A 27849-nucleotide genomic window follows, 5' to 3' on the forward strand; every position below is an offset into this window, starting at 1 on the left:
AGTACTCTTGTAAAATAAGTTCTGTTCTTTGAGACTTGACTTGATCTAGCTCTAGTAAGAACGAGCGTCGCAGTCCCGCCCCCGACGAGCGGCCAGGAAGACAATTTCCGATTTTCCGATAGACGTTTCATGAAGTATTTATTTAAAGACCTGTGAGCCTCGGTCAAAGCCAACTCGGATCGTGACAACTCAGGACAACAAACACAATTTCTTGGGCTGAACAAATAATTAGAAAGAAGAAAAAAAGGGCAGGGTACAACACTTTATTATGAGTTGTCACGATCCGAGTTGGCTTTGACCGAGGCTTACAGGTCTTTAAATAAATAAAGAAACGTCTCTGGTAAAAGTTCATTGGAAATTGTCTTCCAGGGCGTCATGAAAGGGGACGGGTGCTCTATAGAAGACTACATTACCCATCTATTCACCTGGTGACCATGGGTTTGCACTGGCCGGGGGCACACCTTCGCGCACAGCCGTGGAAGAAGAAGCTCCACCCATGCGGCTGACTGACGCGACGGACAGATTCCCGGAAACGCTCTCCTCCGCGTCAGTCAGCCGCGGAGGTGGAGCTTCTTTTCCATCCACCAGCTGTCTAAAAAGCCAGAATGACGTCGAGCGTCAGCTTCCTCTGTCCGCGGCTGTGAGCGAAGGTGTGCCTGCGCTGACTCCCTGTTGGAGTTTCCTCTCTGTAGTGGAAGAAAAGTGGTGAGATTTGGTTCAGCATAACCCAAGCCCAACAAATCCCAATGCATTGTGGGTAATTAGTTATCTCTCAGACAGACGGCAAGAGTTTGTGTGTATACTGTACTTTGTGTGTGTGTGCGTGTGTGTGTGTGTGTGTGTGTGTGTGTGTGTGTGTGTGTGTGTGTGTGTGTGTGTGTGTGTGTTGTTGTACAGATGGTTGTCCAGATGTGGACTTAACTATGTTTTAGTGCCTGCCAGTCCATTAAGGTTCTACCAGTAAGAGTGTGAAGGAAATCAGATGTGCATTGACTTGATTTTTCTCATTTAATTTAAATAGAGATTAATGCTGAAACTAAATTTGCGTGTGCTATTTCATACACTATTTTATAAATGCTATCCGTACTACTACTGTGTCTGTGTGTGTGTGTGTGTGTGTGTGTGTGTGTGTGTGTTTGTGTGTGTGCGCGCGCGCGCGCACACGCGTGCTTGTTCTCTTGCATCCGTATTGATGGCATAATTAGGCTGAGGTGTGTGCACTTGCTAGCTGGGCTGAGAGCTAGTGTTGACATGGCCTCTAATCAGGTTAAGTTATTAAGACCTCGCATGGAGAGGGAAATAGGTCAGTAACAATTAAAGCCCCACAAGAGACAGGGAAAGAGAGAGAGGCTGCCTGTCAATGGTGAGAAAGGCAGAGAGAGAGAGAGAGAGAGAGAGAGTGAGAGAGAGAGAGAGAGAGAGAGAGAGAGAGAGGGGGGGGGGGGTAGTAAGAGAAGGAATGTTGCTGCATAATATCAAGAGTAGCGCATGGTGCAGCATCCAGCTACTGTACCGTGTACGTCAGTCCTGCTGTAGACTTTGACAGTTGTGGAAATACGAGAGCTTTTGATGTGAAGGAACTGCAATGTCTACAATGTCTTTGCTGCGGACAAGGTAGTTTGATCCAGGACAAAGGATTACATCTGCACATTCACTCCTGAACTTCTCTGAAATCGATTCTTGACCTTTTCCAGCGCTTCAGTTGGATTGAGCGCTTTCTTGCTTTTCTTTTTTTTGTTTGATGGATGACCACCACTCCAACCGACTAAACCTTTGCTAATGTTCTGGAAGCATTCAGTCCAAACAGTTTATTTTGAGCTTTCTTTCTTTATAGACACAGAGCAAGGGGAATCGAAGATGCGCAGAGTGTGTCAGTGTACAATTTGAACTGGACAGCCAGAAGGCAGAGGATGTGCTGGTTTATGCGTGAACGTTCAACCTCAACAGTTTTCCTGTCTGTGAGGGTCAGCGCAGCATGAACACAAGAACCCCCCGGGGCTAGACGACCGATATACACTCTTCTCCTCTCCCTCTATCTCTGATTCTTCTTCTCTTCACCACCTCTGTCCTTTCTGTGTTTGCTGGTCGGAGGAGAGGAAAGAGGCTAAATCTGATTTATGGAATGTTCAGAAGAAGAAGCCCTTCCCTGAGGACAACAGGACCTATCCAGAGCTGGGACTGGAATACAGCCTAACACAGGAGGACTAAATAGATAGAAAATAGATAGATAGATAGATAGATAGATAGATAGATAGATAGATAGATAGATAGATAGATAGATAGATAGATAGATAGATAGATAGATAGATAGATAGATAGATAGATAGATAGATAGATAGATGAGAGAGGTGTGTTGATGAGAGAAACTGAAACAGATAAGTAGAAGAAACAGAAATAGAACACTGGAGGGAAATAGTGTGGCTACTGTTTTCCTCGGGCAAATGAATATATGCCATATTGAGTCATAGTGTGTCAGAGCACGCTGTCTCACATATGACCACAGCGGTGAATTTGAACCCCATTCATTTGAATTCGGGTCATGTCCACTGCCCCAGGTTCAGCTTTCACTATAGTCATATCATCCAAGTGGGATAATATGATAGTGCTGTAGTCTACATTTACTGGGAATAAAGAACCAGGTGTATCTATGGCTGACCTGTTTGTGGTGCTCTACTGGACCACCCTCTGACTGGCCCTCTGTGTGGATATAGAGTGATTATTATGCTCCACCGTGTCATTGCTGCCTATTCACAGACCACATCAGTGTTACCTGTGGATGTTTAAGGGTAGCTCTGCGGATCTGAACTGGGCAGCACGTGTCATATAGCCACTTGCAGCCTGATTGATCCCTTGTGTGAGTGTGTATTTACTGTAGAGTAGCTAGCAGCTGGGCGGGGGAGGCCACCAGACTGCAGCTCCACAGGGATGCCCATCCATCTCTAGAAGGGACCTAATCAGATTTACTCTGCTTTGCTCACATGACTGATGATCCCTGAGTCCAGCCCTCCAACCTTTTAGCCCGCAATCACGCTCTTCCTCGTCACTGCACCTGCTGTCACTCGCCCACTGGGTTCACCGCCTCAGCCGCATCGCTGATGAACGATATTCCTTTACCGTGGAGACCCATCGACCAATCGCCACGGAGGCGGTCCCTGACAACGGCAACGACAACAACAGCTGGGCCGGCCTTCCTGCAGTGTCCTCGGAGGAGAAAGGCGCGACCAGGACCGCCACGGAAGAGAGGAGGGAAGGGGGCGTTGGGGATGTTTGTCCTGTAGCTCAGGCAGAAGGCATTTTGTCCGGGCAGACTGGCCAGGTGAGCCGGGGGCTTAAGGGGCCGATGGCTCCGCTGTGGAGAGGCATGCTGTCTAAGAGCAGCCCGTTGTACAGAGACTCTCTGTTCTCCTTCTCTCTGTGGGACTGGAAGGCCCAGGAGAGAGAGCTGTTCCTGCTCAGGAAACACTCTGACAGGGATAAGAGAACACTGCTCACACAACTGGACAAGTAAGACAGACAGGGATGATGATGATGATGATGATGTATGAAGAAATGAATGAATGATGATGATGCAAATGAGATGAATGATGAGGTGTGAGGACGTTGAAAACAAGAATGAGCACATAATAATAGAGTCATAGACTGTGGCAATATTTGAGATCTACACGGTGTGTTTCCAATGTGTTTTTGGCAATCAGCTTAGTTTGCTTCCGGGCAGCAGTGAGAGGAGGTGAAACAGAAGTTAATGCATTCACTGATTCTGACATTTATGTAATGGGATGTGCTTAAAATACAGTTTTAGTGCATGGACATAATGGCTCTAAAGTAGTGCGTGCGTGTGTCCTTGTATTACTTGTGGAGGCCCAAAAGTCCCCAAAAGTATAATCGATATATTAGTCCATTTTCTTGGACCCCACCGAAAAAGAAATTGTTTCTCAGGTTTACAATTAGGAAATGTTGGCTGTTAGAGGTATTCCTGATTTATACATGATGGTTGTGCACCGATGTTGGCATGTTGCACACCAAAGATAGCAGATCCACAAGCAGATCATCTGTACATCAACTATACATCTGCTGCAGATGTATAGTTTTCAGCATGTCGCAGAAGCTCAGTTATTTTTGGTGAGTAGCACCATGCGCAAGTATAACTCAGGCTTTGGGGCTAGGTTTAAAACACAACATAATAACAATGATAGTTTACGTGTGACTGTCTATCATTGGTGGTTCTAAACATGTGCCATGGCATGGCTTTAGAGTAGTGACGTTCAACTCACCATCCATGTGTCAAAACTCAAAACACACCATCAAATTGCTGTTAATTTCATCAACTGTGGGGGACACTGAATGCAACGCCTGGCTATAATGTGCTAAATAATGTAGGTTAGTTGACTGTCCCTTGTGTGTTTGCGTTTCTATGATTGGCTTACATTATTCCTACAACATATATCAGCATGGACTGTACTGTATATAGCCTGATCTACTATCTCTATTGTCTCTTGTGGATCTACTGGATATACAGTAATGCCGAGGATTTATAGGGAAATATTTTCGGTCAACTATATATATGGTTTAAGTGGTTCATTATTACAATATGGATTACTATTTATCTTGCATTCATTTATTGCAAAAATATAAATGAATCGCTTGAACCCTAGCATTCATGTTCTTGCCAACATTCACCAAAAATAGCAGCTATTTGGCTATTTTCAGCAAAGACATTTTGTGTAGAGGGAAAAGATGAGCAGGCTAGTGTCAAGAAGGAGCAGAGTGGCGCCATCTTGACCTTGTGAGGTCTGCACTATCACAATAACACGGTGTGATGTCACGTTCTCTTTGTACATGGAGCCCGAGGGACTTCATCGCTCAACATCTGTTCAAGAACCACATCACTCATAGCTACAGCTATTCCTTCCATTATTTTGTCTTTTTTGTTTTAAATGATGCATAGCCTGTGAGTTAGTTCAGGCAGATACACTCAATTTACAATTTAGGCATAGATCCAGAGCGATTTACAATGGTAACTAACAACACATGGTAATACATCAAATGCATAGAAATTGTTATCTAGGATCATAACACTCGAGAGGTAGATGTGAGGTAGATGCTGCATCATCACTCATGTGCTGATGTGCACCACTAGGCTCTGCTTTCCCTAAGGGCTCTGTTTTCCCCTGGGGGGGGGGGTTTGTTATATCTCCAGGGAGTAATGTATAGCAGAGCCTGAATACTAAGATCAAATAGATATATATTTACACTTGTATTTTCATTTAATGTTCTCAATCTATTAATGGTCTCAAACTATAAGTTATCTGACTGAACTAGTATTTGTATTTATTTTATTATTGTTGTTCTATATTAAATGTCTTATTCGTTCAATTAAGAATCTTATTAGTGTAAAGAGTTTCACTTATTATAATTATTATTATTATTCATTCATTTCTTTTAGGGGGGTATAATCACTTTACTATAATAAACTTCATATCTCTTCTGCACATTTCTAATTATTTACATTTTATTATTATCTTTTACACCTTCACCATTGTGTGCAAATAATTAACTAATCATGACTCATATGTTCACAGGCTAAGTAAGGAGCTACAGCAGAAAGACAAGGTCATCGAGTCTCTTCGTGCCAAACTCACCCAGCACCAATCCCATCAGCAGCAGCAGCGCTCAGAGACACCCTGCAGCAGCCATGGACTGTCCGAAACTACCGACCAATCGGACCGCATCTCCTTTGTGTCTGACGAGCAGGGCTCCTCCAATGAGGATGCAGAGCTGTGCTCTGACATTGACGCTGCCAGTGAGTTTGGACAGGAGGAACCCCAGGCTCCCAGCAGGACCAGTACAGGTAATCATTCTGGACACATACTGTAGCATACTGGTCCACAATGTGGTGTCCGGGGACCCCCAAGGGACCTTGAGGGGGTTACCAGGGGGTTGCCAGCTAAATTATTTTAGTTAGGAACCAAAAAGACCCTTAAAGCCTATTCATACTCCAGTTTTAGGTGATAAGGTGACCACCGAAAACTACAATATGACATCACGCCGTGGCGATATGCGACTCACCGCTCACCCCAACCTATCTCTCTGTTTTTACTAACCACCGTTTTGGTCACCTTATCACCTAAAACTGGAGTATGAATAGGCATTTATGGGTCTATAACTCTGAGATCATGCAAATGGAATCAAATGGACCTGTAACGGTCCATTTCATTCCATTTGTATAATCTCAGAGTTAAAAACAGGCACTCATGAAAGCCCTCTCATTCCATGACTCATCATGCCATCTGTCACTCCTTTTATCTCCGTAGATTGTCAGTCCTACGGCGGTACCATGTCACATCATCCCTCTGTCCCTCCATCCATCGCCTCTTCCCACAGAGCCCTGTCCTCTGTGAGCTGTCCCAGCATGCATTGTCCTCCTCACAAGGCAGCTGACACGCACAGTCAGACAGGTATGAAAGTGGTGAAACTGCTGAGCTGAGCTACTTGTCCAGAAGTTGGATGAAAGGCTACCCTAAAAAAGCAAAAGTCATCATTGTCCTTATCATTGACTTGTGGGACAAAATCACATGCTGGCTTGTAGAAGTTGTAGTTTACTCTAAATCAGTCAGTTAGGACTTTTCACTCACATTTAGCTACAAGATCACATGTCAAACTTGTGTTTACTCCATAGCTGTATGTACCTCTTATTATTCCTCTATGACCATGAGTTACTCCTCTTCATTATTACTGTTCCACCTCTTTTTTTTCCTTTTTTTTCCCTTTCCTTTCCTTTCCTTTCCTTTCCTTTCCTTTCCTTTCCTTTCCTTTCCTTTCCTTTCCTTTCCTTTCCTTTCCTTTCCTTTCCTTTCCTTTCCTTTCCTTTCCTTTCCTTTCCTTTCCTTTCCTTTCCTTTCCTTTTCTTTTCTTCTTCTCCTCCTCCTTCTCTCTCCATCCATAGCAGGACTGTTTTCAGTCCCTATGTCCACCGCTCTCCCATTCTCAGCTCCAGGCCCTGTTTTCACCTCCACCCCTTACCACCCCAACCGTTCTACCATTCAGAGGGCACCCTTGCCCTTTGATCCCCTCTCTGCCACCTTGCGACCTCACTACCAAGGCAACGGGAGGGGGGGGTTCTCTCTGGCAGAGGTACAACAGGAGCTGCAGATGTTACAGCGACAGCTGAGAGATCGTGAAAGTGCGTTGTAATGACTGCATGTGTGTGTGTGTGTGTGTGTGTGTGTGTGTGTGTGTGTGTGTGTGTGTAAACTAGAAACTAATTGGTTCCTTGTTTGACGGTTTGACTATTAGCATAATAATCTAATCTAATACATTTACACCAAACTGTTTGGTGTAAGAACAGACTTATTCTAATAACGGCTACAGCTCTGGGACCATGGCTCATTCATACCTCTCACCCAGTCCTTAATGATTTAGTTTTCCTGGGCGCTGCCCAGTGCCCATGACCCATGACCCATGACCCATGACCCATGACCCATGACCCATGACCCATGACCCATGACCCATGATCCATGATCCATGACCCATGACCCATGACCCATGACCCATGACCCATGACCCATGATCCATGACACCCATAACTCTCCAGAGCACGAGTTGACATATTTTGTAGTCGAAGCTACGATGGTATCTAATAATCTTCAAACCTCCAAATGCTTGAATTGATTAATGAAGACTGGGCTCCTTAACACCTTTCACCTATCTGGATCCAGACCCAGACCCTATCCTAAAGCACAGTAGGACAAAAATGATAATAAGGCCTTTAGTATTTATGGGTAATAATGACTAGGCGATGTAAAAGCACTGTCTACAAGCCCTTTAACAGTGATGGAGGGTGCTAAAGTGAGAAGGAATTAGTTTGTAACCGACTGAACTAGAGTTGAGTTGACAGGTCATAACTTGCCTTTGGCTGCATAATCCAAATCTGCCTACAGTAATCGCTTGCCTTTCTCGCTGTCTTTGGCTGTCTTCCATACACTTATCCTCAAGTTGAACTCATTACACCCTGATCCAGTGGAGCTCTACTCACACACAATTAGATTGAAGTGAAGTTTTTCTGTGATAGGCCTATCTACTTCTGTTGAATGCATATTTGAGATGCCCTTGTCGAGGTCAATGGCCTTTGATTATTCTCTACCTGGAAATAATTCATGAACTCACTATGTCTCTACTCCTTTTCCTCTCTCTCTGGATTTGGCACACTCTAATATAAATGTCTCACACACACGTACTGGTTTATAAATAATTGCAAAGTTAAGTTAACTAACAATTAATTAATCTACTGTATGTTTTCTGCCCTTTCTCATGAAGTCGATTAAACTACATTTGCATTGGTTTTTCTTTTTTCCACTGCAGGGTTCTCCAATCCTCAGTCTGGGTCTTACCAGGGTTACCCCATGTCTGTCCACCATCAATCAGACCCCTCCGGCTTCCTGCCGCTGGCTTGCCATGGACTCCTGCCCTCTACACTCGGTGGCACTGCCAGCGCTACCAGCTTCAATGCCAGCCTGAACGCCAGCCCGGCCATGAAAGCTGGGGCTTGTCTGCTGGAGAACAGTGCATTGTGGGATATGTCCTACAGTGTCCGACCAATGAGAGCAGGAGCTGACCTGTCGTCAGGGTCATCAGGGTACCAGTCGGGTGCCAGTCACACCGGTAAACATACAGACAGAATACAATGAGTATGCGTTTTTTACGCCGACACACAGAGTGATATGAATATAATAAACGATTCAAACAAAGGCTGTTTTGATTATAGGTCTTGACCAACCAAGTGGAAAAGTCAAGAGATCAATTTTTGTCACTGCTAAACCCCTTATCCCTAAACTTCTTTGCCTTTTTTTACTATTTTGCTAAACATTTTTGAATAGTTAAAATGGCCAGTCTACAAGCTCACAACGTGTCAATGTAGATTGGCTAGTTGAACTATTCAAAAATGTTTTTCTAAATAGTAAAAAAAAAGGCAAAGAAGTTTAGGGATAAGGGGTTTAGCGGTGATGAAAATGGAGCCCATACAGTACTATTGTCAAAAACAATGATTTGTTTTGCCAATGTACCATTATACTGTACCGTCGATGCCATGCAGTGTAGCTACAGTGTGTTGTTGTTTGCTGCAGGTTCAGACCTGATGAAGGAGCATCTCATGGAGATCCGCAGCCTGAGACAGAGACTAGAAGATTCTATCCAGACCAACGACCGCCTAAGACGGCAGCTGGAGGAGAGACTAGCCAACACCGCCCAGGAGAAAGGTAACCAACTGACCGCGGATGGTAACTGACTGCACTACATTAAGGGTCTGTTATTCACAGAGTACATCAAAACGGTCTGCCTCTCTACAGGTACGCCTACCAACATCTACATCCAGGGTCTGGACTCAGTGGGACAGCTGTCCGGTGAGATCAGACTTCTGAAGGAGGACAACATGAGCCTGCAGAACCAGCTCAAGCAGGCCAACAAAGGTACACATGGGCACCTACTGTATAGATCAAGGACTGGATGGACTAAATTGCACTCAGAGAAACATTGCAAATGAAGCTCTATTTAAATTGGTACATTATGTATTTGTATTTACTGTACCCTAAAATGTTGAAAATAAAAGAATATACAGCGATTCATGGGTTCAAGCCAACATGGGCCGTTGGAAATTGAAAGCTGCGGGTCTAGACCGTTGAAAGTGTATTCAAGATATAAAACCAATAACCAGAATAATGTTTTCAGACGAATAAAATAATATTATCCTGTATTTGGAAAATAAAATGGATTAGTTGTGATTTTGTCCTAAAAGTTAAAAAAAATGTTAAAATGTAGGAAAAAGGAAAAAGAAAACAAACACACACACACACACACACACACACACACACACACACACACACACACACACACTATTCCCCTTTAGGGCCAAATCTGTGTCGGGAAAATTTCATGTCTCTACCATGCCATCTCATGGGAATTTGCTAAACCGTGCCAGAGGAATAATACAAATTTGCACATTAACAATAGGGTGTCAGCCATTCAGGTTTGAACCCGTAATTAATGTAATTTCAGTATTTGGGCCAAGTACTGTTTAAATTTCCAACAGAACAATGCACTTGTTCCCGCATTATCAAACTGGCTAGTAGAGTGGATACTGTTGTCTGTGTGGTAACCATAAAATATTGTAGAATTCTGTCTGCTTAAACCAGTGGGACAGAACTGAACCTGTTTAATTGTGATAGATACAAATGCATAAACCTTTCATGTCCAAAGAACTTCACTTAACCATTTGACTTTTTTTTGCTGGCTGTTATGTTATTAATTGTCTAGCTTTAAGTCATGTTCAAACCTCATTTCCTCTCTGGTTCAGATGGTAGTAAGGCGGAGCACCTTCAGGAGGCAGCAGTCCTCTTGGGGCGGGCCAGACTGAAGGAGGCGGAGTTAGAGACAGACAGGTGGGCGGAGCAAAGCAGGAGGCTGCAGATGGAGGCTCAGTCTCACAGCCAGGAGATCACACAACTCAAACAGGACCGACAGAAGAACCACGAAACCATCAACAGGTATATATATATATATGAGTGTGTGTGTGTGTGTGTGTGTGTGTGTGTGTGTGTGTGTGTGTGTGTGTGTGTGTGTGTGTGTGTGTGTGTGTGCGTGTGCGTGTGCGTGTGTGTGTGTGTGTGTGTGTGTGTGTATTAATGTTATTAATATGCATGTCTCTGCATGTGTGTCTTTAGTCTCCAGCATGAGGTGAGTGTTCTCCAGCAGCAGCTGTGTGAGAGTGGAGGTCTGATCCAGTCTCTGCAGAGTGAGCTCCACATGTACCACAGCGTGGGCGGAGGACCCAAAAGCACACACTCTGGTAAGACTGTGTTCATCTCTAAAAACATCAGAAAGAAAGAAAGAAAGAAAGAAAGAAAGAAAGAAAGAAAGAAAGAAAGAAAGAAAGAAAGAAAGAAAGGAAGAACATCTATTTAAGGCATTAAATGTGTGTGTTTGTGTAGGAGGCATCACTGTGACCCTTGACTCTAGAGAGCTGCACCTCCAGCTGGAACAGCGTCTTACAGGACAGGGGGACAGCCAGCTTCATTCCAGGAGAAAGCTGTTCGGCGGTCAGTATGATTGAATGACTTTTTTTTTGCAGACTTTTCGTCTATTATGACAGGCCCATAATAGGGACGCTAGGGCTCATGTGGTTTAATACATTAACTAGATCTATTAAGTTCCACTCTTGCTGTCAGTGTATGGAGCTGGTTTGCATTGCATTGGTTGAAAAAGAAAGCAATGCAATTCAGAGCACAATACAATACAAACTAGCCCGGTACTGTTCCTGGATAAACAGTGTGTGCAACATCACAAATCCACACAGTAGTCATCTCATTCCTTTCCTGAGCTCTCCCAGACGGATGTCATAACCGAAAATAAAAGTTTCAAAAAGTGAAATATTTCAAGTCTAAAAGACTTCAAAAAGTTTGATTTTCTATTCTAGAAGAACATTGTAAAGTTTTAATGAATGAAGCTTCTCTAGGTGAATGTATGACAGAGCTAGTAGAGCGTGCCAAGGTTTTGAAGAGAAAAGTAATAAGAACAGTGAGAAGAACTCGTTTCTCTAAAGAGATCGAGCTCAATAAATATGTCACCATATCATACCAAAGTACTTTTGTGCACCCACTCATGTATTCTTTTGCCAGATGTGTCTGACTGATTCCCGTTGTCACATTGTTGTTCTCCACAGACAACGTTCCCTCTCCGCCTGTGAGAGACACAGGACTTTTCAGTCCTACGTGTCCACTCTCTCCTGCACTGCAAACAACGGTGGAGACTGGTGCGAGCTTCCACTATCACACATATCATATGCAAGCAATATTATTTAGCATTCAGTTGTTTTGGGAGTAGTAATCATTTGTAAGAAAGAATATTACATGTAATAATTTATACAGACAGTATTTTTTTGGTTTCAATCTTTATGGATAGTATTACTTTTGTAGTTAGTAATGTAATGTCAGTGGGGACATTACATTACTAATCATTTATACAGAAATGATTACCTCCACCAAGGACGTTAGGATTTCATTATTGCCTACACACTTTGATATGGAAGGTTTCATACAGTGTATACAGCTCAGCCCCATTCCCTAACCAACTCTGCTGTTCAGATAGTTGCATGTCAGGCCAAGCTGTTTTTACACACGGTAGCCCTTTTGAAAGCTAATGCTTCATGACGTTTGGTGGATTTCTGTGCTATACTGAGCACATTTTCTAGTGACATTTGTGCTGACATGGCTGTCTTTATCCCCTGGCTCCCTCCTCTCCTCTTCCCGATAGCTTCATCTTTGCACAGCCAGGCCCCGGATGGCTCCTTCGCCAGCCGCCATGGCCGCCATGCGGTTGGCCACGTGGATGACTTCAAGGCTCTGCAGCAGCAGATCCTAGAGGGCAGCGCTCTTGTCCGCAAGATGGAGGCCTCCCTCCGTGCCCTGGTCGTCCCGACTCTGCGGGAGTATAGCCAGGAGCAGGTGAGAGCTCAAAGAACCCATGGTCAGACATTGGATGGACATTTAAGGTGGCAAATGAAGTAAACTACATTTGGGAGCATTAATTTTGTGTGCAGACTTTTATTCTTATGCTGTCCAGCATGCAATTCATGATCCAGCACCCAGCCTAGTTTGTTTTAAATGTGCGTGTCTTTTGGCTGTTTATCAGCCTCTTTTTCAATATTATCTCGTAGTACCTTCTTAGTGCCCTCGGCTTGATTGGTAAAATGATCACTCGTGTGAGTCCTCACATGAGTCCTCAGAGAGGACTGCCAATAGAAACATATCTAAGATAGACTAATCAGACTTATTAAACGATGGGTGCGTGTGTTCTTTCTGTCTCTCCCTTTTTCCATTTCAGCCTTTAGACACTGGCTCTGTGAAGAAGATGATAGCTAACACTAAGACGCTACGTCAGATCTTGGAGGAGGCCAGCTCTCTGCTTACAATGTTCTGGAGAGCAGCCCTGCCAAGCTCTGAGGAATCGATTTTCAACACCAAGCAGGTCACTACTACTGACAGCATAGTTGTCTGTGTTACAGTTTCCAACAGAATATCTTCTAAGTTCTCTGAAGAACTTCACATATTTATTCAAAAATTACAAACAAATGATGTACTGTAGGATGAGCCAATGGCTGATCTGAAATCAGCAAGACTGCAGTAGTGCATGCTTCAGAACAGATTTGGAATGTATTTACTGGCCATTAAAATCACTGCCACTAACCAAAATTTGCAATCACTGCAAACTTAATTACATAAATCTCAATGTGTCCATATCCGTATGTTTGATCAGGAGCAGTTTCTAGAGGAGGAGATCAGCTCTCTCCGGCAGAGGCTGTCACAGCAGGAGGAGGCTCTAAGGGACACCATGGAGAGGCTGAAGAGCTACAGCCGCACCAATGAGACAATGGAGCACTTTATTGTCAATCAACGTGAGTGATGCTTTCTTCATACTAAAGATTTATGTTCACTTGTGTAACAGAAAGCATCATGCTGGGCGGCTAGTGTAGCGGTCCGGGCACCTAGCCAGCCTGACGGTGTGTGTGTTGTGGGTTCGACTCCCGATCCCGACGACCTTTGCCTTTTTTTTTTCTTTTTACATTTACAAGGCCCATTATTTCTACAGATGCAACAAAGCCTTGATAATCACGAAGTTGAAGGGTAAATATGTACTGTGTGATATAAATAACATTAGGCCACAGGTGACCATTCGAATGTTCATTTCTGGGGTTCATTTTGTCCCTAACTATCAATCATGGACCCTGGAACCGACTAAGGACCCACGTCGAGAACCACTGCTCTAAATTATTATCTCTCGATCAGTCTCTCTTTTACTCACTTTACTGTTCACTGTTCCGTTAATCTTTCTAATCTCCTTAGTTCTGCAGTCAGTCTAACTCTCTCTGACATCCGTGGCTAATGCATTTGTTCTATGGTGACAGATTAATAATGAGGAGTTGAGTTATCTAGAGACAAGATACGACTTTCACTGCAAAATTCTGAGTGTCACTTGAACTCTTGAGATTTAAAACTGCAATCCGGAACTCTTTTAAAGAAAGAAATTATTGAATTTGACTGTTTTAATAAAACTTTATTTTAACTCATCTATATGGTACAATTACAATTTACAATTTAGGCATTTAGCAGACGCTCTTAATCCAGAGCGATTTACATTAAGCAAGAACAAAAAGCATGGCAATACTTCACATACATAAAAAGGTAGTTATCATAAATCATACGTAAGCTAAGAACGTAACAGTGGAATATCTATATAATGAAACATATGCATATACTTTATAGTGCTGCTACATAAAATTCTATAAGTCTACATAAAATGTAAGTTACATAAGTTGAGTCTTTGCATACGCCTGTAAGGTCGTCGGGGCTAGGACAAATGCTACGGGCCATGTTGGAGTCTGAAGAGGTGAGTTTTCAGACTACGGCGGAAGATTGGGAGTGAGGCTGCAGTTCTGATTGTAATGGGAAGTGCATTTCATAGTTTTTGAGCCAGAAGGGAGAAGAGTTTGGGACGTGTGGAGTGTTGGCCCGGCGTTTTTAGTGAAGGTACTTCCAGCTTCCCTGCGTTGGCCCTCAGACTTGCAAGATATGGGGGAGCCATACTGTACCTTTGGTTGCTTTGAATGCCAGCATCAGAGTTTTGTAATCTGTGCGGCCAACGACCGGGAGCCAATGGAGGGAGCGGAGAAGGGGGGAGACATGTGAGAATTTTGGCTGGTTGAAGAGGTTTAAGTGTGCATGCCGGTAGGCCAGTAAGGAAGGAGTTACAATAGTCAAGTTTTGACAAGACTGTTTGGATTTGGAGATGGGCTGACTCCTGGTTGAGGAACGGTCTAATTCGTCACATGTTATAGAGTGTAAACCTACAGGATCGAGTGACAGCTGTAATGTGTGTTTTGAACGAGAGCTGAGAGCTGTCCAGGACAACACCAAGGTTCCTGGCTGTTGGGACAGACGTTACCAGGGCGTTGTCTACGGAAATAGTTAGCATGGGGCAGGACTTAGCTGGGAAGAAGAGAAGCTCAGTCTTGTCTGGGTTCAGCTTGAGGTGGTTAGAAAACATCCACTGTGAGATGTCAGCCAGGCATGCAGTGATGCGCTCTTCACACACATGGTAGAGTGTATTAATACAATATAACTATAACATCTGGATTGCAGCTTTAAATGAACACTCATCATAATGTACTATACTGTGCATTACATTAAAGCATAATTCACATTCTCTTTACATTTCGTTTGTTTACAGTGTCAAGAACACGGGACGTGTTGAAGAAAGCCAAGACAAACTTGGAGGTGAGATCTTTCTGCCAAGATGTTGCATGTGTTTATACCACACCACTGATAATGAATGCAATGATGTGACCTAAAGTTTCGTCAAATGGACTATGAGTATTCTCACCATACTGGGAACAAAGAAGGTCTAATGTGTGGACAGATTCCACTGATTTTGTCTGGTTCAGTCTGAACATTAACATTCAGAACTGATAATCTCTTACAGGTCACTTTTTATAAACTCTCAGTTAACTTAACACTCAAAATGTTACTGTAGATAAGGCAGAGGTAAACACCACCCCATTACAATACCTAATTTTCCCTCATTGAAACAACGTGTACTGTCTTTCCTTCTCTCTCTACCTCATCATTGCCACCACTCGCCCTCATTATTTCCTCTCCTTTCACTGTCTCTCTCCCTCATCTCCTTCTATCTCCTCTGCTCATTTCTCTCTCTGTCTCTGTCTCTCTGTCTCTCTGTCTCTGTCTCTCTCTGTCTCTCTGTCTCTCTCTCTCTCTCTCTCTCTCTCTCTCTCTCTCTCTCTCTCTTTCATTCGCTCTTTGTCTCCTGCTGAGTCTCTCTAGGATAATGAGCTTAGGATATCATCCCTCCACCATGCCTCTTTCTCTCTTCCCTCCTCTTCCTCACGTCCCTCATGTGCCAGTAAAGGTATGGCCCCCTTGGTGTGGTGTGCCTACGTTTCTGGATCAGCATTTTCACTTGGCAGTGAAAATTGTGTCTTTTCCTGCTTTTATTCTGGGCCTGTATCAAGCCACTCAGACTAGTATCTACTGTATGTGTGCCTGAAAGAGGGATTCACATCTGGCCTCCCTTTAGGCATAGTAGTAGAAGCATGACATCAATATACCTTTCTTACAGTTGAAAAGAGCTCCTACTGTATCTCCACCAGAAAAAAGTAAACCCTGTCCTGATCATTTGTAGTAAGCTTTAACTAGCATCTATTATATGTCCTACTATGATTCATTTTTTATCCTAGTCAACCTTTCAGCCTAGGAGTGATGCTGAGTTGCTTGATAGTTACGGGCCCTGGTCAGTGGGCTTTTCCTCATGGTTTGCAGTGAGTGTGCTTTTGTTGTGTTGAAAGCTGAGGATGGAACAAGCACTGTACTGTAGAGGTTATTATAACCTCTACAGTAGTGCTTTATAACTCACAATCACAAAGCTACAATCTGGAACTTTTAACAAATTTGACTGTTTTCATAAAACTTTATTTGAACTATTCTGTATGGTGGAGTATGTATGTAAGTATGTTAATACTTTGTAACTAAAATATCTGCAGTGGTGTTGGAGGTAGTTTCCCTACTCTTCCATTGAGAGTTTAAAAATGTCAGGTAGGACATCGACTCGTTGACAATGTCAATATGGTTATTTGAAGACTATGGTGCACCAGACTGGCAGTTTTTCTTAAATTATATATATTTTACATCAGACACTGTTGCAATTACCTCAATGGTTTATGATGGTTTTAACTGGGTCCTCATCCTCATAGAGATTAGGGTGAATGAATACCATGTAATGTACTGCATGTCACTCACTTATTGCTCTGGATTGGAGATTTAATGAGCCTTTGTCAAGTTCAATGTCACTTGGTTAATTAGGTTATTCTATTTCTGGAAAGAAATCACATCTTTCTGGAACGCACAAAGTCTCTCGCTGTCTCTCTTTCTCTTCCATCGCCTCTAAATCCTTCTTAAAGCATAAGTTTCATTTATTTATTTAATTTAATTTATGATTTTACATGATTATATTCGTTTTACCCTTCACATATTCCATAAAAAGAAAAGAAACGGAGCAGGAAGAAGATAAATCTTACTTATCTTACCTGCCCCTATCCAATATTTAAAAAATAAAATAAATACAAATAATTGATGCTCTGCAACCAACCATTACTTCCCCACGATTACAGTACCGGTACATCAAAAATGTCTGCTCTGCTGTCTGCCCAGGTGAAGATGCAGGAGCGTTCTGTGAGCTCAGCCTCTCTTCTGGTTGGGGTGTCATGAGGCCCCTGCAACAGGCCCCATCGTCTCCCGAGACTCCTCCTGTCCTGGGGCCCACCAGAGGCCTGTGAGCCCCACACCACCAACGTCCCTCGCAAGCGGTCTTCCTGTAATACACCAGCCCCAACTTCCTTCTGGTTCATGAGTGACTTCCTGTCCAAAAGGGAAAACCGCAGGAAAACCTTGGTTGGCCTGGTTGGCTCTCCGATTGGTTGGTGAAACACAACCTGTTTGAGTGTTACTGCTTGAGTGATTGTGAGGCACTGAGCAATGTTTTGACAGTTGTGATGGTTTATGAATGTGAATGATCTTACTGTACATGGTGTTATATTGTTTAAGTAGGTGCTTCAAAGGGCTTAAGGGCCTCAGCTTAAGTGTTTCCCCACATTTATTTGAGACCATGCTTTGGACCCCAGCAGGTATTCAGGAATAAAATACCAAATACCAGCCAGTGAGAAGAACAGGGCTTTGAAAATGCCAAACCAAACTAAGTGCTTCCTGTTAGCTTCTGTTGAGGCTAGTTTTTGTTAGTTTGTAAAATAGTTGCATGTTAATTGAACAGCTTGTGGAAAAGAAGCCATACTATATTCTTAGATTCTTGTCCTGACCCCACCTCTGCCATAAAAATGGTCAACTACTGATGATATCACAAGGTGAAAACCACAGTATTACCAGTATACTTTTTCCAATATGAGGAAGTGGGTAGTTTCAGGATTTCTGTTATACAAGCAAATCCACCCGAACATAATAGTTAATTAATGCACACATGCATATTACTGTTTGTTAAAGGACAACTTTAGAAAGTTATTTTTTCTTTTCTTTTTTTTGCTGCTTTCTTTCGTTTTAACAATTTGATCTATATTGAATGTGAAGGGGGAGGTGACAAACGGACATATTGAGCCTATATACTGTATGCCACACAGTATGGTATCCTCCTAGTTGTTAGTTGTTCGTTCAGACACACGGAAAACAACTACTGTGGCCAGATGAAAGTTACTGGGGGTCTAGTAGGAGTCGGACTGTAGTAATCACCCTAAAAATTTGTAAAAGAAAAATACATATTTAGCCACTTCAAATGCCCCCGCCTCCCTATCAAAAATAGCTAAAATCATTCAAACGAAAGAAAGCAGCAAATGAAAATAAATTAACACTCATCTTTTACTTTCTCTAATAACAACCTAAAACATGAACCTTGGTTGAAAAAACCCAAAGTTGTCCTTTAAGGAGATAATACACTGTCCAATGAAAAACATGGGTCCAACCCAGACATACTGCTGAAATGTCAATACCTGCAGCCATAGACATGGCAAAGCCTTTTCAGTAAGCTGCCACGTTTGCCATCTTAGCAGGCCAATGCTAATAAGTAAGATCATTTTTCAGTATAATAGTCAAACAGCTATCCAGCATTTGTCAGCCTGAGCACAAAATTACTTGTGCATTGAATTTGTGGTATATGGTCCAAGAGTGTTTTTATTTTATTTCATTTTTGTAACAAAGATTGCCTCTGGCAAATAGACCAGTAAGACCACACATTATTATTATTAATATTTTTTATTTGTATTTTGTTTTCCTTTTTATCCTATCAAATTAGCAATTCTTGTATGTAAGTTTTGGAACAACCCTAGTTGGACAACTGTCTTTTTTCAATTACTAGATCTGCAGCTGATGAGTTTAGTGAACATCTATGTCTAATTTGTCTATATCTGACTATATTCTTTCCTGACCTTATTTTAAGAAATTGTGACAATCATTGGCAAGATAATTGCTGTTTGGAAACAAGTCATTTACACTGGCTTACTGTAAGATTGCTGTTTTCTCTTTTTGACATTTTGTTAACTGTACAGTACCTTACCCTTAGTGCATGAACTGTGGATTCATGGTCCAACCATTACTTTATAAAAATATGAGAAGTGCGGACTTCTCATCTTTTTATACTGTTATTATCTATTGTCCAGCATCAGCAAGGAACTGGATGTGCGCAACCTACCTGTTTTGAGCGAACCATTACTTTAATCATACAATGTTTGGGTCCATGTGCAATAACCTTCTTGGTTGCTTTTTGATGTATTAGACCTTGGTAACTAAGTTTAAGTGCCATGTTACCTGTATTTAGTTATTTAGTTGTATTTAAATATGTTCTCTTCTCTTTTAAATGTGCTGCTGTATTGACAATCAAATTGAAGCTGGCCCATATAGCCTATCTGACAAACAATCAACAATAGTTTATCAGAGCACTTTTATTTAATATGAAGCTGAGCTTTAGTTACACTTGGCACGCAGGAAGACTTGAGTGCTAAAAACAAGCAATAAAGCTAACCAAAGTCACAAACTTGCAAGGTGCAAAACTGATACCTTTTTGTATAATTTCCCAGTTTGTGTTTTATAGGAACTATATCATTATCACATGTATGTACATACTGTAGTGAAGGGATTGTACATCAGTGTTTGTTGCTGTGAACGAGGTGTAGCCTGGTGTAATTGTATGCATGTTTATTTTATTAAAAAATGTTTTGGGGCAGATATCCTTTTCAATAAAACTGTATAAAATAATATGTTTGTTGTGCTCCATGTTCTCTGTCTTTTAAATACATTTAGTGTTGGAATAACACAGCAAATCCCAAATAAACGACCAAATGATTTGGAGCAGTCGAGCAGAGTAGAGGTGAAAGTTATTTAACTGTACCTTACTGACCGTATCTATTTGAATACAAGAAGACTCACCCCGTTTCTGTTTTCCTCCCAGAATCTTCCCCAGTGAGGGGTGGGAGAGGCTGGACAGCAGACGGCTGGATTTTGAATTTCTCTAACTATAAACTTTCATGACAGCAGACAGCCTAAGTACAAATATAATTTATGAAAAGCTAGTACAGTGAAGTCTGTTCACAGAAGTTGTTATTCTATAGGATATGTGGGGATTATCTGACGAGGTACCATTTGAGGGGGCAAAACCTTACATATACTAAATAATACTAAATTGTTTATAGGGTCAATATAAGTAATATAATATAGCCTTTCCACAGGAGTATCTTTTTATATTTTTCCAAAAAGAATACAAACAGCCAATAGCATATTACAAAGTTATCCCCCTCACTGGGGAAAATTCCGGGAGGAAAAACGGGCACGCACCGGGGTGAGTCTTCTTGTTACTATCTATTTAATTTGATTCAAGTAATGAACAGTTTTAAACGGCATGATTTATTTTCCAACAGAAGATGGCAGCAGACGCCATAAAACTGGTCCATGATTTTACAACCCCCGACCCCCAGCCTAAAAGTACACGAATGTTAAATGAATAATAGGATTTAAACAAAACAATTGTGTATTGTGCATGGCAGTTAAGGAAAGTGACATGGTGTCACATAATTGAGGTCGGACAACTTGAGTAGAGTTAAAAAACATGAGTCTGTCTGCACGTTGGGCATAGGGTATGTTTTTGCCTGAACTGTATGTTTTGTCATACAGAAATTAACATGAGCTCTAGCTTGTAAAAAATAAATTGGTAGGGTAAGTGATTGTTTTTTTCCCTCATGGTTTTTGTTAAAAGTAGTGTTTGTTCACTAAGTGAGTTTAGTGAGTAAGTTCACTAAGGTTTTTATAGTGTTCCAGACTAGTTCTTTGTGTCATCATTCCACAAATTTTGTCACCTATCTGAACAATTATTTTCTGTTTATTAAATAGATGGAGAGACAGGGAGAGCCGGGGCAGAGCCCTGCTGTTCAACAAACACTCTAGAAATGATTACTATCAGAATATGGTGAATTAAACTTTTCGTTTTATTTTAACCAAAAAATATCACTTAGCTCACCTTAAAAGCCTTGCAAAAGAAAGAAAGAAAAAAACTTAAAATGAATTCAAGGCAAAAAATGTGACCGCATGCAGTGCGCTGGTCTGGATGTGTGTGTGTGCTGCTGTAGCGAGTAGCGACCCCGGTAGACCTCAGCTCACATCTGAGTTGTGTGTCTGCTCAGACTGCTCTCCGTGTCTCGCGCCGAGGAGGATGGAGGATCATCATCATCATACATTATAAACAGACACCCGCGAGCTAGTCAGATAAGAAAACAACACACCGAACCCGCAGCTCTGAACCAGGAAGAACAACCACGCACCGCCGCCAAAGCAGAGACAAAAACACCTGGCTGCTGTCATGGGTGATGGCATCTTTGTTTGTCTTTAGACCTTATTAGAGTATAAGCTTTAGACAGGTATAGACGTTAGCCGGCTGGCTAACAGGAAGCTAACCAGCTGCTAGCAGAAGCGGGGGCTTCTGTCTCAACTAGCTTTCACAAGAAGTTTCATGTTCAGCAACGTCGTTGCCACCATAGCAGCGAACACGGCGTGAGAACATGCACCGTGACGAAGCTCCATGTGGAGGGTCACTTTAGACCAGCAACAACAAGGACAAGACGAGCAGCAGTGAGTTTCTCCCTCCATGTGAACGTGAGGTTAGTTTTCTAGGAGGACAACAGGGGACAGAGCTGTGTGATTGACAGCTTGTCAGAACAGATGTCGAGTCTTGTGGACGCAGGAGTCAGCGTTAGAAACTCAGCTAAGCTAAAAGCTAGCCAGGTGTCTGTTCTGTGGACTGACTGACTGGCTGGTGGCTGTGTGTCGGTGGTGTTAGAGGGGAATGGACATCTGGAGTTCTGGACACAGCTTATTCATTTCTCTCTCAACTCAACAGTGTGGCAGCAGCAGCGAGGTGTGGATTTCACATGTCGGTATTGAGGTGCCTCAGTCAAAACTCTACATCTAGCCTATAATAAAAACCTGGCAAGTTAAAGAAGCTTTTAAAGTTATCGGTCTGGTTGGCTTGGGCGGACCACCCCGGACCACCGCGAGAAAAAAGTGGAATGGAGATGAAGAGGACTGAGAATAAGAATAAAAGAAAACTGTGTAACATGGAGCAGCAGGGAAGCAGCAGCGAGGAGAAAGACACGGTAAAGTTCATTTTCTAACAATATACCATTCCAGGTAGCGTAATAACGAGTATATAATATTACTTACTCATCACAGTAGTACAGAATACACACAGAGTTATGCAACTTGGAGTTACAGAGACCCGTAAGGATCAGTTCGCTACTTCGGTTCATAACAATCAATCATTTAGCTGGAGACGAGTCAGACGACCCCCTGGAACCCCCCCAAGCCCAAGGACCAGTGGGGATCCTGTCTGTGAGGTGGGGGGTGGGGTGGGGGGGGGGGGGGGGGCGTGTATACATAGCACTGTGTGCGTGTGTTTCCAGCAATCCACTTGTGTCCAGTATCAACAATGTGGTTTCATATTTATGGCCCTACTTATGGTCTAGCTGACTTTCGTGCAGCATACTGTAACATGTACTGTTCACATTGTCCAGACATGCACAGCATGTCCAATGGACATTACATTATGGTATTATTGGTATATGCTTTGTAAGATCAGCTGTCAACATGCCAATGTACAGCTGCTATTGAAAAGCTTTTATGTTTTTGATTGTTTGATTCTAGCATATGGACTTAAAATTACTGCCAATTAAAGAATCAAGAAGATTAATGTGGTGATGTGTTTGAAAGAGCATGAGCTTCGCTCGCTGCTTGACACTGAATGATCCTGGTTCATTCTTCCATCATGTACTGTTTCCAAGGATTGTGTCATCGATGGAATTTAAACGTCTCTCATGAAGTAATGCTACTCAATTTCTGGACGCTTGATACAATTGATTGTGTCGTTAACTTGCTGCTCCACCCTTACTCTTGGGATATTAGCATTGTTATGAGACATAATATCATTTGATCCATTCAGATTGTGGCCTCAGGCTGTTACACATTCCCTACAGTCTCTATGAATTCCTAAGCAGGTTCACAAGGCACTTTGAAAAATGTATCTCCTAAAGTCCACCTGAGAGAAAAATCTGAAGTATTTTTTATTTTTTTGGCAGCAGGAGGGAGTGAATTTCATGACATTGTGAAATGTCAGACAGTCAGGTGTGTGTGTGTGTGTGTGTGTGTGTGTGTGTGTGTGTGTGTGTGTGTGTGTGGCCATGGCAAGGGGTGTGTGCGGAGTGTAGACTGTAGAGTAGAACTAGATGGGAACTTTTCCTCATGGTTAAACATTGGAAATTCATCATATTGTTAGTTTGCTACCACTCCTTCCTTATAATGCAAGATGTGTGTGACAAAGTCCCCCATGCCACCTGAAAGTGCTTCATTAAATTAACTTCATGTTAAAACTACAGCAAGAATTGTGTAGTCAAGTGTTTGCCTAACTAACAATTTATTTTTAAGGGAGTGAAGGCTGAATATATAAATCAAACACTCAGAAGTTTAGTTTCTGAGCCCTCTGTCGCAACCTTTACAAGGTTTACAATTATGGGAATTGAACGATGTCACTATCTCCTAAGAAGGTGTGCTTGTCTGTGCATGCATGTGTGATTGAGTGGATGACTGGATGTGAGCTTTTGAAGGTTGCACTTTGTCCTTGGCAACATTGGCAGACATTTGTGTGAACTCCTCAACCTAAAATTTCCCCTCTTTCGGGTGTAACATACAGCATTACACAATAGCAGTATTTTCATAATTTGTTAATTCCATGAGTATGTACTATGTAAACCAGATTGCACACTTAATTTCAAATTGTGCATCATGTTTTAGACTATTTTGTCCTTTTTATTACAAATATTTTTATTTATTGATATGTTCGTATTTTATTGTTCTGCACACTGACTGTGAAGCTTCTTGAAGTAAGAATTTCACTGCCTATAATAATGCTGCTGTATTGTATGTGACGACACCATGTTTAAAAGCAACATGAACAGTTACAGTTACATAGGACATAAGTACCCAGGTCTTTTTTGTGTTATCCTTTTAGTCTTAATATCGGACTATGATATGCTGTTCAATCAATTAATCAAACAAACAAACAGATAACAGACAACTATAGGTAATCAGTAATCTTGAGCATGAATGAATCGACAATGCATTTTTAATGGTAACTTCACCTTCCTTTAAAAACGTTTCTTCAACAAACATTTCCTAGTTACAGTACTTGTTAATGAGGGATTAATCACAGCTTTATTGTCATTTCTACTTTCCAAGGACCACCTTTGTTGTGCCTTATAACCTGAGAGGATTTGGTCTTCGATAGCGTTGTGATGGTATGTTTCTTTCACCAGACAAAATGCCTCACTGGCATGGTGAATGGAAACTGTATAAACAGCCTAATCTGCTACACATAATAAAGTGAACTAACAAGACAATGAGGATTGCAACACGCTGGCTGACATTTATTGCAGTCGTGTGGAGGAATTTGCTTGGTTTCCTCAAGGGCTGCTTAGTTCAGCACTGCATGAATTATACGTATTAGCACATTGTTTCCACATCAAAACATTAAAACAGACTCGGCACGGTCCTACAGTATGTCTTGTCTACTTTTAATAATGTCAGTATGACTATTATGAATCTCTTGTTCCATCATTTATCCCTGTATACATAGAGATGCTCCGATAATTGGCTAGCGATCGGTGATCGGCCAAATCGACCGATATTCAATCTGATCGGTAATCGGCATTTACCTGGAGAAGCACCATTTTATGTACACAAAGTGTACATTTTTAACGAACGGCACTTCTGCATATTCTGCACTCTAACTCTGGTGTATGACTTGGCCACCTGATGCCGTGCACAAAGTTTCTTGGGAAGAAAGGCATGGAAGCCTTATTGTTATGATCCACAGAAATGTAGCATCCATACGTTTCATGCTTACCATCCAGACAGAGAGCTAAAAGGCCATGTTGAGTTGCATGAGCTGGAATTTAGTTTTATCATTCACTCATTACAGAGATGTATGTTAGTAGGGTCCCTCTGAGGATCAAGCTAATTAGGGCAGAGTGGATTTAGGCTCAAATCTATTGAGGATTATTGCAGTACCATTATTATTATAATGTCCTGGAGGATGGGTCTGTGTGGTAGATTAGCCCTCAGAGCATTTTCCCCAGTTGGTGTACTAAAGTAAATTAAAAAAAGGAACCTGCTTTAGAAGTTAATGAGAATCTGTATATTGAATATATTTAGCCCATATGACTGAACTTTGAGGTCCCATTATGCTAGGTTTGTGAAATGGGACAAAGCACTGAACGGTTGAAAAAAAGAAATGCCTGCTATATCTGAACCTGCTATATGTTTTACTGGTCAGTGTTTCCACTTGATTTCCTGTAAACCTTTTTGTTTGATGGAATGGAATATCACAATTCTAGCACTGTACTGAGTTCATCAGCGAGAGAGGGAGAGAGAGAGAAATTATTTTATGGTCCACTCCTGGCAGGAATATAGGACTAATGTTTAATGTCAATGTCAGTGTTTAAGACAAACGATACACATGTAAGACCCTGGCCTTTGCAGAGTTGTGTTCTACAATTCATAAGAGCTGCATTCATTAAAGAGAAGCAGCTGTCTTTTTGGAGGATAAGGATAAAGATATTCATTCATGTATTCACCCAGTATGTTTGATTTATTTCTTCTCACGCAGGATGTGCACAATAATAGCACCATAAGTCGACTGTCCGTCAGCTGTAATCGGTGTGGTTTTTTCGCACAGTGTGCACACCTTTTTAATATAATGCCTCTCAATAGTCAGGACAAGTACGTTTGGTGTGCCACAGCCTTTAAGGACACTGCCTTTGACTTGCCTACACAGTATGTTACTGTGGTGATGCTGTAATGATGACAATAATGATTGCAGTATGTTGTATTGTCATGACCTGGTCCTTAGTTTGCGTATGTCTGTGTACACTTAAACTGCTACTAGAAATAGGCCAGATAGTTGCAGTACAACTAGGATTTGGCTTCAGGTCCTTGTACTTGGGTCGCTATAGCTGTAGAGTCATTATAGTGACCCATTTAAAATTTTCCAACCCACACTTTGGTTCCCAAACTCAGTCTTTGGAAAATACCACTTTAGTCGACACAGAGTTGCCCCATCTGTCTGCACTAGTCTCTATCCCATCATTAGCGATGTCTTAGGCTAACCATTAACCTGCTCTGCTCCCATAAAATGATTTGGGCCAATCATTTCCTTCCTGTCCATTGACTGGTCATGGATGAGCAAGCCACTGGGCTGCCACTGAGGAGCGAGGATGGCTGCTGCTGCTCTAAGCTGAAAGACGCGCTGCTGGCAGGTAATGCCAGCAAAGGGAGGGGGGTGGCATTGCACTGATTGATGGAGCCCAAATGGCTAATGTCTGCCATTTGAGGGCTCCTAGAGAGTGATAATGGGATGGTACAGATGCAGAGGGGTGAGGGGTATTCATTATAATCTAAAGCCCTGCTCATTACCCAGACTCATGACCATGATGAGCTCCTAGCATAGAGGGAATGGCATACAGTGAAGATCAGTGCGGTTTCAGCGTATCTTTATCTTATTATCTCCAAAAGCTGTCTTTGGGCGAGTACCGGGGATAAGATAACTGCATTATTCATTAGGTGTTCATATTAGGACAACAGACAGACAGAAACACTAGTGAACCTTTTGTGGCTGCTGGCCTATTTTCCGCCAAGGGAGGCTCTCCTTAAGCCCCAAGAGCATAGGAAAACCTCCTATACCGTGCGTGCGTGCGTGTGTGTGTGTGTGTGTGTGCGCCACACGTGCATGCGACACACACACTGCGCGATCTTGCGCTGTGCCTCTCTGCCTATCCCACCTTTCCATCCCCTGAAAGCTTAAGAGATGAGATAAGGATCTTTGTACCGGTGGCACTCTCCTCTAACCCTAGCTTCTGTTTATTGATGAATATTTTGATAAAAAAGAAGTGATTCTAATGTTGAGGCACAGTCAGAAAATGCTCATTTGTATTTGGAGCCATTGCTAGTCACAAGTCACAGTGGATCTCTAAAGTCTAAACTAAAATTAAATAATAAATGATTCACAGGAGGCATGTACTCACTGTGCTCTATGCTATTGTTTTATTGTCATATTGCACTGCTTGATTTGCTGCCGGTTTTATGCCCTCTTTTTAATTGCCTCAACCTTAGTTTGTTTGCTGATGTATATGTGTGTGTATATATGTTTGTTCTCTGCCTTGTAAAGCACTTTGCGATGCATTTCTGGCATGAAAGGTGCTATATACAGTAAATAAAGTTTATTATTATTATTGAAACCACATTTACATCATGTCTCTCTCGTCCTTCATCTCTCACGCTTCGTCCACTTTTCCTCCTTCTCTACGCCCTCCCCTCATCCTCTCCCCTCCCCTCATCCTCTCCCCCTGCCTGTACCTCTCTGCTTTTTTCGTGCTCAGTCTGGACACTCTGTTCTTCTTCTCTCCTTGTTCCCATTTTCTTGCATTGCTGGCTGCTCTACCCTCTCTGTCCAGTGTCCAGATACACAAGCCTCCACTACCTGTCTATGGGACCCTTTACATTGAAAACCTATTTACTATCACTGAAAAATACTGTGATATTATATTTTACCATATCGCCCTCCCCTATGTTCTCCTGTCGCCCAGCCCCAGTCTCTCTTTTCTACTTTTCTTGCCTTCGACTGTTCCTGGTCAGGCTG

The 27849-nt window shown here is 42.2% G+C and overlaps 2 protein-coding genes across 6 annotated transcripts in view; both read left to right on the forward strand.

Moving 5' to 3' along the window:
* pde4dip (phosphodiesterase 4D interacting protein) overlaps positions 1-19865 on the forward strand; it is a 91428-nt gene extending 71563 nt beyond the window's left edge. Inside the window, exons 29-44 of the mRNA XM_083767895.1 lie at positions 5580-5848; positions 6312-6455; positions 6944-7180; positions 8359-8658; positions 9120-9251; positions 9342-9461; positions 10346-10535; positions 10713-10837; positions 10980-11087; positions 11711-11800; positions 12301-12491; positions 12871-13014; positions 13303-13441; positions 15274-15320; positions 15885-15969; positions 17268-19865. Coding sequence (XP_083624021.1) covers positions 5580-5848; positions 6312-6455; positions 6944-7180; positions 8359-8658; positions 9120-9251; positions 9342-9461; positions 10346-10535; positions 10713-10837; positions 10980-11087; positions 11711-11800; positions 12301-12491; positions 12871-13014; positions 13303-13441; positions 15274-15320; positions 15885-15969; positions 17268-17392 — 2446 coding nt within the window. The 3' untranslated portion in view covers positions 17393-19865. The remainder of the gene's footprint in view (positions 1-5579; positions 5849-6311; positions 6456-6943; positions 7181-8358; positions 8659-9119; positions 9252-9341; positions 9462-10345; positions 10536-10712; positions 10838-10979; positions 11088-11710; positions 11801-12300; positions 12492-12870; positions 13015-13302; positions 13442-15273; positions 15321-15884; positions 15970-17267) is intronic.
* A 1377-nt stretch (positions 19866-21242) lies between these two features.
* The window catches only part of mast2 (microtubule associated serine/threonine kinase 2), a 187253-nt gene continuing 180646 nt past the window's right edge, over positions 21243-27849 (forward strand). For all 5 annotated transcript variants that reach the window (XM_083767896.1, XM_083767898.1, XM_083767900.1 and 2 more), the window contains exon 1: positions 21243-22258. In XM_083767896.1, the coding sequence (XP_083624022.1) occupies positions 22172-22258 (87 nt within the window). In that variant the 5' untranslated portion in view covers positions 21243-22171. The remainder of the gene's footprint in view (positions 22259-27849) is intronic.

This window comes from Protomyctophum parallelum, assembly GCF_964188405.1.
Source record: "Protomyctophum parallelum genome assembly, chromosome: 6".
In the NCBI taxonomy this organism is placed as follows: domain Eukaryota; kingdom Metazoa; phylum Chordata; class Actinopteri; order Myctophiformes; family Myctophidae; genus Protomyctophum; species Protomyctophum parallelum.